A 12,050-nucleotide genomic window follows, 5' to 3' on the forward strand; every position below is an offset into this window, starting at 1 on the left:
TGTGTGTGTGTGTGTGTGTGTGTGTGTGTGTGTGTGTGTGTGTGTGTTTTAGGCAAGATACTTTATAGGTGATGCTGTTTACTTTCTTTTATATTACATCGTGCAGGATATTATGTCTGGTTGTCCCACTTTTAATGATGCTAAAATTAATTGGTGAGTTTAGTGTAATAGTAATCTGCATAGGGAAGCACCACTTTAATAAAATAACAAGATTTTAAAAACTAAACTAATGAAGGAAGAAGAAGGTGGGTAGGAGGTATGATTCAGGGCTTCTGTTCCCTTATCTGTAAAATATATTATGCATTAGAATTGAACCCCAATTGTCTGTTGTTGACAATCTTTAATGAGACAGGGCAAGTACTTCCTCTGTTCCCTTTTCTCAGTAATAGCAGGTTTGAGACCTCAGCCTTGCTTCATCTCTTTTTTCCTACGAATACTTGTTAGAGTAGTAAACTTAGGTAGTTAGGTGACTTGAGGTATAACATAGGTTGAGAAACACAGAAGATCTTGAAGGCCTTCCCAAATGACTTTCTATGACAGATTTCAAGTAATAATATTTAACTTTTTAAACAGGGCTCAACTCCACCAGTAACTGTTTTCAAAGGTTCAAAGAAACCTTACTTAAAGGAATGCATTTTAATTATTAACCATGATACTGGAGAATGTCGACTAGAAAAACTCAGCAGCAACATCACTGTAAAAAAAACAAGGTATGTAGGGGGTGCCTGGGTGGCTCAGTCAGTTAAGCGTCTGACTTCAACTGAGGTCGTGATCCCACAGCTCATGGGTTTGAGTCCTGTATTGGGCTCTGAGCTACCAGCTCAGAGGCTGGAACCTGCTTCAGATTCTGTCTCTCTTCTCTCTCTGCCTCTTCCCCATTCACACTCTGTCTCTCTCTCAAATATAAATAAACATTAAAAAAAAGTAAAAAAGTTGGGGCGCCTGGGTGGCGCAGTCGGTTAAGCGTCCGACTTCAGCCAGGTCACGATCTCGCGGTCCGTGAGTTCGAGCCCCGCGTCAGGCTCTGGGCTGATGGCTCGGAGCCTGGAGCCTGTTTCCGATTCTGTGTCTCCCTCTCTCTCTGCCCCTCCCCCGTTCATGCTCTGTCTCTCTCTGTCCCAAAAATAAATAAACGTTTAAAAAAAAAAAAAAGTAAAAAAGAAAAAGATATGTGGTTTATGAAATAAACTACTTTATCAACAAAGAAGTTGCTAAGGAAATATTAGTGAAAAAAAGTATTGGGTTAAGTCACATTATTATATAAAGTTTCTTTCTTTGTGGTACAAAATGTTTTAATCTTTTTCCAAGTTTAAATTTGGCGGAGATCCTTAGCCAAAAGCTTTTATCACTTCTTCCTATGATCTATGAAAGCTTTCTTTGTTTCTGAAAGTTTTCTATATGCGTAGGTATACATTTTACTCTATTGTAGATACTTTCATAAAGCTGAACTGAAAGAAGCCATTATACACTCTCCAAAATAATTTCATCATCATTAGTAAAAACTTATTGAGCACCTAGAATATGTAAAGAACTAGAAAAAGAAAATTTCCTATACAAATACTAGCTTCAACATGTCTGCATTTTAATTGGATTAACAGATCATTCCATTTAAAAAGTCAGTAAGAATATAGCTATCTCAAATTCTTGTTTGCAAATAGGTGGTGCATTGTCATGTAATGTAAGAGACCTACACTAATAGCCATACAAAGAATATAGGCAAAAATTGTTCTCGGACTTAAAGGAATCGAGAAGTTCTCATTGATTGGAACATTTGGGAGTCTTTACTGATGTCTTGAGAGGTTAAGAATTTGAAGGGATACATGTACCCCAATGTTTATAGCAGTATTATCAATAATAGCCAAATTATGCAAAGAGCCCAAATGCCCATCAACTGATGAATGGATAAAGAAGATGTGGTATGTATGTATGTATGTGGTATGTGTGTGTGTGTATACACACACACACACATATATATATATACACAATGTATATATATATGTGTGTGTGTGTATATATATACACACACAATGGAATGTATATATATATAACATATATAATATTATATATATATACACATACACACACAATGGAATGTATATATATATATAACGTATATAATATTATATATATATACACATACACACACACAATGGAATATTACTCAGCCATCAAAAAATGAAATCTTGCCATTTGTAACAATGTGGATGGAGCTAGAGAGTATCAGGCTAAGCAAAATCGGTCAGAGAAAGACAAATACCATATGATTTCACTCATATGTGGAATTTAAAAACAACAATCATTGCCAAAAAAAGAGAGAGGCAACCAAGAAACAGACTCTTAACCATAGAGAACAAACAGTTACTGGATGGGAGGTAGGTGGAGGATGAGTTTAAATAGCTGATGGGATTAAGGAGAGCACTTATGAGTACAAGCTGTTGTATTGAAGTGTTGGATCACTAGATTGTACACTTGAAACTAATGTTACACTGTATGTTAACTAACTGGAATTTAAATTACAAAAAGAAACAAAAAAAAAAGATTTAGGGCTTTTCCTCCCAAACATACTTGATAAGACTTACCATGGGTACTTGTTAAATGTGAGTTTCCAAATTCAACTTCAGATCAGGGAAGGACCCTTGGAAGCTCTTTTTTTATTATCCCCTTCCTGCTTAGGTAATCTTTATTGGTAGGAAAGTTTAGAAAATATTTAATTGATCAGAGAGAACATGAAGTTGTAGGCAAGGTTTGAAAGCAGGGATATATCTGACTTATTTGGAGCCAATGAGTAGGATCTGTTTAATAGAGCAGTAATTTGTTTCTGTGCCTGTGTATAAGTAGATTGACATGCTTACATTTGTTTAAAACATTAATCCACCAAACAAGCTGACTAAAATGAAACAATGTGGGAAACATAAAAATGAATAAACCACAATTTTTGAAGGTAGGAATGAAGAGAACAGTGAGGTTCTAAATATTCTGAAGGAAGAACTGACGGGATTTGGGTGATTGGCAATTGAAGAGACAGAGGTCAAGCATAATTGTATTATATACTCTGTTCGCAAAAGCATTGAAAAGAAAGTATACAAATCTCCTTTAGTAATGTGTCTTAAAGTTAGGAATAAAAAATATGAAAGAGGGGCACCTGGGTGGTTCAGTGGTTAAGCGTTCAGCTTCATCTCGGGTCATGATCTCACGGTTTGTGGGTTCCAGCCTCATGTCGGGCTTCTGTGTCTCCTTCTGTCTCTGCTCCTCTCCCATTCGTGCTCTGTCTTTCTCTCTCAAAAATAAATAAACATTAAAAAAATTTTTTTTAAATATGGAAGTGATTTTAACAAATGATAATTTTAGAATTTAGGGAGCATGTTGTACTTGTTATACACTTTTGTATAATTTCAGTTTATTTTAGTCATTTGTGTATGTCTCATCTCTTCAATTTTGAGCAGTTTTGTTTTTATTCACATCTGTATTCCCTCAGTGGATCTGTGTATATGCCATACATATAGCAGAGTTCAATAAGTGTTTGTTAAATAACTATTTGTTAAAAAATGAACTAAATTCATGCTTTAATTTTTGAATATCATTTTAAAGATTTCTAGAGAAAAGAATAAGTGGTCAATTTTAGTAACTTTGTTAGTTGTAATTGTTAAATTTCTATCATCCCTGTTTTGACCTTTGATATTCTGAATTGCAGAGTTGAAGGAAGTAGTAAAATTCAGTATCGTATAGAGCAACAGCAACAACAAATGCGGAATTCAGCTAGAACTCCCAATCTTGGAAAACATTCTCCATCTGAAGACAAAATGTCCCCAGCATCTCCGATGGATGATATTGAAAGAGGTAAAATCTAAGTTTATATATAATTCCCCTTATAATAAGTTATTAAGAATTACTGGGTGAAAATTTTTAATTAACAAGGGAGCTGATTTAAAATTTGTTTTAATGTTTATTTTTGAGAGAGAGAGAGAGAGAGAGAGAGAGAGAGAGAGTGTGTGTGTGTGTGTGTGTGTGTGTGTGAGAGAGAGAGAGAGAGAGCAGAAGAGGGACAGAGAGAGAGGAAAACACAGAATCTGAAGTAGGCTCCAGGCTCTGAACTGTCAGTACAGAGCCCAATGCAGGGCTCGAACCCATGAACTGCAAAATCATGATCTGAGCCCAAATCAGTTGCTTAACCGACTGAGCCACCCAGGTGCCCTAATGAGAGAACTGATTTTAAACTGTCATTGAGAGCATAATATTTTTTGTAATTATGGGTTTTTCTGGGGGAAGAATGTAGTTTATGATTTAGGGTATTATGTCAGTAAGACTATATCTGTAGAACAGAATTTATATCTTTTATTATTATCCAGGGTAAAAAAAGTGACTGTTTAGATATCTGTACTGGAGTTTCTTTTTTACAGTTGTGATGATTTAGATTGAATTCCTCACAGCATTTTTCTGTCAAAGTTATTTTATTTATAGCCAAACTGTAAATATCTAAGATGTCACTAGACCAATAGGGAAGTGAGGAGATGTAATAACATATAGTAAGTTCTTCTGAATTGCGGCTCACTTCTCAGCAGGAAGGTGTTTCTAGGGAGACATAGTCCTTTTGAAAGTAAGGAAACTGAAATCTCCATTATTTTTTTCTAGCTTCAGGCTGGGTGTCTGTGGTATACTAATTGTGGTAGGAGTAAAACTCTGGTCACCTGGTTACAAAGTATATTTGCTTCTACACTTTTCTTTCATAATTTGTATATAGTTCTCCAATTCCACTTGCTCCATTCTAGGCCCACTATAGCATTAGTTCCCCAACATATTAGTGTTCTTTTTACAAACAGCAAAGAATATACACACTTAAAACCCTTGTTTCTACAAGGAATCTTGAATTTTATTTTATTATTATATCATATCTGATTCCAAAATGGATTTGAATTATGATGTCATTCTATTCATGTATATAATAAAATACTGGAATAGAAAATCAAGATATTGAAGGGGAAGAGGATTTGCTAATTATTTAAAATTATTTAAAAACAGACAAATACCATATGATTTCACTCATACGTGGAATTTAAGAAACAAAAAACATAGGGGAAGGGAAGGAAAAATGAAATAAAAACAGAGAGGGAAGCAAACCCTAAGCTATAGAGAACTGAGGGCTGCTGGAGGGGCAGTGGGTGGGGGGATGGGCATTAAGGAGGGCAGTTGTGATGAGAACTGGGTGTTACATGTTAAGTGATGAATCACTAAATTCTACTCCTGAAACCAATACTACACTATATGTTAACTAACTTGAATTTAAATAAAATCTTGGAAGAACAAATAATAATACAGTGCAAGAAGAAATCCCTCTTTGTTTTTTAGCAGAGACCTTAATAAAAGCACTGTATTGAAGCATTGGATTCTAGAGGATAAGTTATCATCATCTTATAAGGTTTAATGATTTCAAGGTCTAATTTTATATAAGAAATTACCTTGAGATGTTTGTATAGCATGTTATCTAGACTGTCTTCTTTTAAATATTTTCCTGACCCTTCTATGCCAATGTCTATTGCTATGGTTGAATCATCTTTTCAAATTTATGACTAGATGTCTGGCAATTGTACTAGTGTTTCTGTGGTTTAATTTACATTCACATCTTTGAGCTGTCTGGGATTTTTGTTTAAAAAATAAGATGAGGGACACCTGGGTGGCTCAGTCAGTTGAGCATCTGACTTTGGCTCATGTCATGATCTTGCAGTCCATGAGTTCAAGCCTCATGTCAATCTCTGTGCAGATAGCTCAGAGCCTGGAGCCTGCTTCGGATTCTGTCTCCCTCTCTCTCTGCCCCTCCCCCACCCACATGCATGCTCTCTCTAAACAAACAAACAAACAAACAAACATTTAAAAAAAAAGATGAGAATCCAAATTTCTCCCTTCCCCAAGAGTATGGATAAATAGGTATTAACAGAGAATTAATAAATATGGTATTGTTAGAGAGTGTATATTGATACCCATTTATTGATATCAATTGATATAATTGATATATATATCAAATGATATAAAGACATGATTTCTTCTGATATGAATACCATTTTTTTCAATTTTTTATTCAAATTCCAGTTAATCAACATATAGTGTAATATTAGTTTCAAGTGTAGAATTTAGTGATTCATAACTTACATGCAACACCCAGTACTCATCACAGGTGCCCTCCTTAATACCCTTCACCCATTTTACCCATCCTTCTGTCCACCTCCTCTCCAGCAACCCTCAATTTGTTCTCTAAAGTTAAGAGTATGTTTCTTGGTTTGCCTCTGTTTCTTTCCCCCATACTGATCTGTTTTGTTTCTTAAATTCCACATTTGAGTGAAATCATATGGTATTTGTCTTTCTCTGACTTTTTTGCTTAGCATAATATTCTCTAGCTCCATCCATGTCATTGCAAATGGCAAGATTTTATTCTTTTTTTATGAATGGTTAATATTCCATTGTGTATATATACCACATCTTCTCTAGCCATTCATCAGTCATTGGACATTTGGGCTTTTTCCATAATTTCGCTATTGTTGATAATGCTGCTATAAATATCAGGGTGCATGTGTCCCTTCGAATCAGTATTTTTGTATCCTTTGGTTATATACCTCGTAGTACAATAGGTGGATCATAGAGTAGTTCTCTTTTTAACTTTTTGAGGAACCTCCATGCTGTTTTCAAGAGTGGCTGCACCATTTGCATTCCTACCAACAATGTAAGAGGATTCCCCTTTCTCTGCATCCTCCCCAACATCCGTTGTTTTCTGTGTTGTTAATTTTAGCCATTCTGACAGGTGTGAGGTGATATCTCATTGTAGTTTTGATTTGTATTTCCCTGATGGTGGTATTGAGTGATATTGAGCATCTTTTCATGTGTCTGCTAGCCATTTGTATGTCTTCTTTGAAAAAAGTCTTTTTTATCATGTTCAGAATTTCAATATGGATTTAAGTCTATTTTACAACCTAAGATATGCAAGGGCCAATGAATATGTGAAAAATTGATCAGACTCACTAGTGCTTTCAAAATGTAAATTGTAAAATTAAGGAATATTTTTTTCACTTATGAGCTTGGCAGTAACTAAAATATTTGTTAACATCCACTGCCAGGTGAGGAGAGAAAGAGAAATAAGTAGGTAACTACTGACATCTTTGGAGTCAGACTGCTGACGTTCAAATCCTGGCTCAGTCACTTAGCAGCTGTATAGCCTGGGGAAATTTATTTAACCTCTTATTTCTCTTTGTGTATGTTTCCTCATTTGTAAAATAGAGGTAATATTAGGGTTGTTGAGAGGATTAAAGAAATACCTATAATGTGCCTAAAGCAGGCACTGGGAAATGTTAAAATATTAGCTATTATTTTAACTCCTTTTTTTTCTTGTTCCTTTGTTTATTCATTCATTAATGTCCGCTCTTTAAAAAAAATTCTTCCTTTCTTTGACTCATTTTGAGTTTGCTCTGTTATTCATATAATTGGATGGTAAGCTCATCTATGTTGAATTTACTTTTTGTATTCATTTAAGAGTATAAATATATCTCTGAGTATCACTTTAACTGCATCAGTAGATGAGTAGCTCTTCCACTATAGTTGAATTCTAAAAATCTGTGTAACTTCAACTCTTTGACCATTATTTATAATTATATTTTATGGTTTCCAAATATGAGGAATTTAAGAAAAATCTGAAGGTGGGGGCTTAAAACAATAACAACATATTTTCTGATCATAAATCATCAATTTGTGTAGAGCTCAGTGGAAATAGTTCGTTATTGTTTCACATGGCGTCAGCAGGAATGACAAGTCTAACATCTGGAATTATTTGAGGGCTCAGTTGTTCACAGTGTCTGCCAATTTGATGCTGGCTTTGGCCTAGACCTTTCCAGGGGTTGTCAGCTGGAAAACCTACACATGGTTTGTGCTCCAGGTGGCTAGGACTTCCTTACGACATAGTGGCTGGGTTCCAAGAGTAAATGTCAAGATAGGAAAAAAGAGGAAAAAGAGGATACAGGAGAGAGAGGTGAAAACTTTATCTTTTTAATTGCATGGTTTCAGAAGCCTAATTTTTTGATGCTATTATAAATTCTTTTATTTTGGGGTGCCTGGGTAGCTCAGTCAAACGTCCAACTCTTGATTTTGGCTCAGGTGATGATCTCATGGTTTGTGAGTTCAAACCCTGCATTGGGCTCTCTGCACTGACAGTGCAGAACCTGCTTGGGATTCTCTCTCTCTGTACCTCCCCCACTCACTCAAAATAAATAAAAAAAAACTTCCTGTTTCTCTCAAAATAAATAAATAACTTTAAAAAATGCTCTTATTTTATCATTTTAATTTCTAATTGCTCATTGCTAGTCAATAGGAATGCAACTGATTTTTGTGTATTTTTCCTGTATCTTTTAACTTCGCTAAACTCACTATTTTAATAGTTTTTTTTTTGTGGATACCATCAGATTTTGTACATACACAATTATGTCATTTGTGAATAATGACAGTGTTACCTCTTTCTTTCCCATCTGGATGGCTTTTATTTTATTTTTTGACTTACTGTACCAATTAGAACCTCGAATACAATATTGAATAGAGGTGGTATGAGTGAAAAGCCTCCTTCTTCTGACACTAGCAGGAAAACAGTCTCTTAGTATTTTGTACGATTTAAGCTGTAAATTCTTCCTAGCTGTCTTTCACCAGTTTAACTCCCTTTTACTTCTCTTCTGCTGAGAATTTTTATCAAGAATGACTTGAAATTTGTTAAATGTTCTTTTTGCTCTTTTGAGATGGCTTTTACTTTTTATTTTTTAATATAGTGAATTATATTGATTGATTTTTTTGAAGGTTTGTATCCCTGAGAAAGCCCCACTTGTTCATGATGTATTGTACTTTTAATATAGTAGTGTTTCTCATCCTCAGCAATAATGGCATTTGGGGTTGGAAAATACATTGTCAGAGGCTGTCCTGTGCATTGTAGGATGTTTAGCATCATCCCTGGCTTCTACCACCAGTTGTGACCACCAAAAATGTCTCCAGATATTGTCAGATGTCCCCCTACTGAACAAAATCATTCCTGATTAAAAGCCATGTTAGATATTGTTAAATGCGGTTTGCTAATTTTTTTTTTAATTTGTGCATCTGTGTTCATAAGGGACATTGGGGTGTGTGTGTGTGTGTGTGTGTGTGTGTGTGTGTGTGTTCTCTTGTGATGTCTTTGTTGGGTTTTGATATCAGTAAACTCTGATATCAACTTAAGTAACAAGTTGGAAAGTATTCCTTTCTTTTTAATAATCCAGAAGAGTTTGTATCACACTGGTATTATTTATAACTTAAATGATTGGTAGAATTCATTAGTGAAGCCACCTGTGCCTGGAAATTTGTGTGTGGAGTTGGGATGGGGGTTGGGTTTTAACTACAAGTCAATTTCTTTAGAAGGTTTAGGAATATTCAGATTATCTGTTTCTTCTTGAGAAATTTTAGTAGTTTGTGCCTTTTAAGGAGTTGGTGTATTTCTTCTTATTTATCAAATTTATGGGCACAGAGTGGTTCACAGTATTCCTTCCTATCCATTTAATGTCTTTAGGATCTGTAGTGCTGTCACCTGTTTCATTCCTGACATTAGTAATTTATGTCTAGTGTCTTGTTTTTCTTGATAAATATGGTTGAGTTTTGTCAATACTATTTATATTCTTAAACAATCAGCCTTCAGTTTATTTTCACTATTTTTTTTCTGTTCTCTTTCCTTAGTTCTTGCTTTTACTATTTTTTCCCTTCTACTTACTTTGGTTTTAATTTGTTCTTCTTATTTTCTAGCTTCTTAAGGTACAAGTTTAGTTCACTTAATTGAGACTGTCTTTTTCCCCCCAAAATATAATCATTTCATGTTTTAAATTTCACCCTAAGCTGTACTTTAGCTGCATTCCAGAGATTTTCATTTTGATTTTCATTTAATTTGAAGTATTTTCTAATATCTTTTTGCTTATTTGTCCATGGATTTTTTTTATAATTGTGTTTACTTCACAAATATTTGAAGATTATGTTCTATTTATAAAATTAAATTTTTATTTTGTTTTGACAGAACAGATACTCTGTATAAATTCAATTTTTTAAAATGTATTGTGGGACAAGACAGCATAGATTTATCACTCCCTGCTTCTCCCTACAAAGTAAAACTATAAACTCTGGAAATAATGCAAAAGACAACCAAAGGCCAACTCTGAAAGGTAGAAATTGGAAGGTCATCTGGTTAGGGAACTCAGGAAGGACTAGAGGAATAGTAGAGTCAGGGCATGATAAAATATTCCCCTCCCAGATGATGATGGTTCAGGGCCAGTATATCTTGACCCCCAACTTAGCTATAGAAGGTATTCCAGATAGGCTCTTTCTTCCCCTGGATTAAAAGTCCAATAACACCAGGGTAGCCCGGATAAGGAAAACAAGAGAGATGGATCAGAAGTCCCACTGACAACTTGTGACCAGGGAAAGTACTCTCCTTTTTCTTCAGGTCTGAGATTCCACTCCACCACCCAGAGATGCTCCGCAGCAGGGTATACTGGCAAGAGGTAGGGCAGGGTCCCATATTTGTTTCAGATGTAGAGTTTAGTGATTCAACACTTACATACAACACCCGGTGCTTAATCCTCATCACATGTTTAATCCATCCCCACACCCACCTCCTCTCCAGCAACCCTCATTTTGTTTTCTATAGTTAAGAGTATATTTCTTGTGCCTCTCTTTTTTTCCCTATGATTGTTTTGTTACTTAAATTACACATGAATGAAATCGTATGGTATTTGTCTTTCTCTGACTTATTTCACTTATCATAATACTCTCTAGCTCCATCCATATTGTTGCAAAGGGCAAGATTTCATTCTTTTTTATGGCTCAGTAATATTTCATTATATATATATGTGTATACACACACACACACACACACACACACATATATATATACACACACATACATACACACACATATGCACACCACATTTTCTTTATCCATTCATCAGTTGATGGATATTTGGGCTGTTTCCATAATTTCCCTATTGTTGATAATGCTGCTATAAACATCGGGGTGCATGTATCCCTTTGAGTTAATATTTTTGTATTATTTTGCTAAATACCTGGTAGTGCAATTCCTGGATCATAGAGTACTTCTATTTTTAACTTTTTGATGAATCTTCATACTGTTTTCCAGAGTGACTGTACCAGTTTGCATTCCTACCAGCAGTGTACAAGGGTCTCCCTTTCTCCACATCCTCACTAACACTTTTGTTTCTTGTGTTGACTTTAGGCATTCTAATAGGTGTGAGGTGATATTTCACTGTAGTTTTGATTTATGTTTCCCTGATGATGAGTAATGTTGAGCATCTTTTCATATGTCCATTGGCTATCTGTGTGTCTTCTTTAGGAAAAGGTCTATTCATGTATTCTTCCCATTTTTAATTGGTTTATTTGGGGGTTTTTTGATGTTGAGTTTTAGAAGTTCTTTATATATTTTGGACACTAACTCTTTATCAGGTATGTCATTTGCAAATATCTTCTCCCATTCTGTAGGTTGCCTTTTAGTTTGGTTGATTATTTCCTTTGCTGTGCAGAAGCTTTTTATTTTGATGTAGTCCTAATAGTTTATTTTTTATTTTGTTTCCCTTGCTTCAGGAGACATCTAGTAGGAAGTTGCTGTGGCCAATGTCAGAGAAGTTAGATTCTGTCTAGGTTCTCCTCTAGGATTTTAATGGTTTCATGTCTCACATTTAGGTCTTTAATCTATTTTGAAGTTATTTTTGTGTATGGTGTAAGAAAGTGGTCCAGTTAAATCTTTTGCATGTTGCTGTCCAGTTTTCCTGACACCATTTGTTGAAGAGACTTCTTTCCCATTTGGATATTCTTTCCTGCTTTTTCAGAGATTAATTGACCATATAGCTGTGGGTTCATTCTGGGTTTTCTATTCTGTTCTATTGACCTGTGTGTCTATTTTTGTGCCAGTGGCATGGTGTCTAAATTTGCTAAGAGAGCAGATCTTAGGTTTTCCATCACACACACACACACACACACACACACACACACACACACACACA

At 35.0% G+C, this 12,050-nt stretch overlaps 1 protein-coding gene across 3 annotated transcripts in view; it reads left to right on the top strand.

The window, feature by feature from the left end:
- The window catches only part of EAF2 (ELL associated factor 2), a 36,521-nt gene that overhangs the window by 16,375 nt on the left and 8,096 nt on the right, over positions 1-12,050 (top strand). For 2 of the 3 annotated variants that reach the window (XM_040484659.1, XM_040484658.1), the window contains exons 3-4: positions 574-710; positions 3,692-3,837. In XM_040484659.1, the coding sequence (XP_040340593.1) occupies positions 574-710; positions 3,692-3,837 (283 nt within the window). The remainder of the gene's footprint in view (positions 1-573; positions 711-3,691; positions 3,838-12,050) is intronic. The other variant, XM_040484661.1, reaches the window with a different exon arrangement.

This window comes from Herpailurus yagouaroundi, unplaced genomic scaffold (genome assembly GCF_014898765.1).
Source record: "Herpailurus yagouaroundi ecotype Mexico unplaced genomic scaffold, PumYag 162, whole genome shotgun sequence".
Lineage (NCBI taxonomy): Eukaryota > Metazoa > Chordata > Mammalia > Carnivora > Felidae > Herpailurus > Herpailurus yagouaroundi.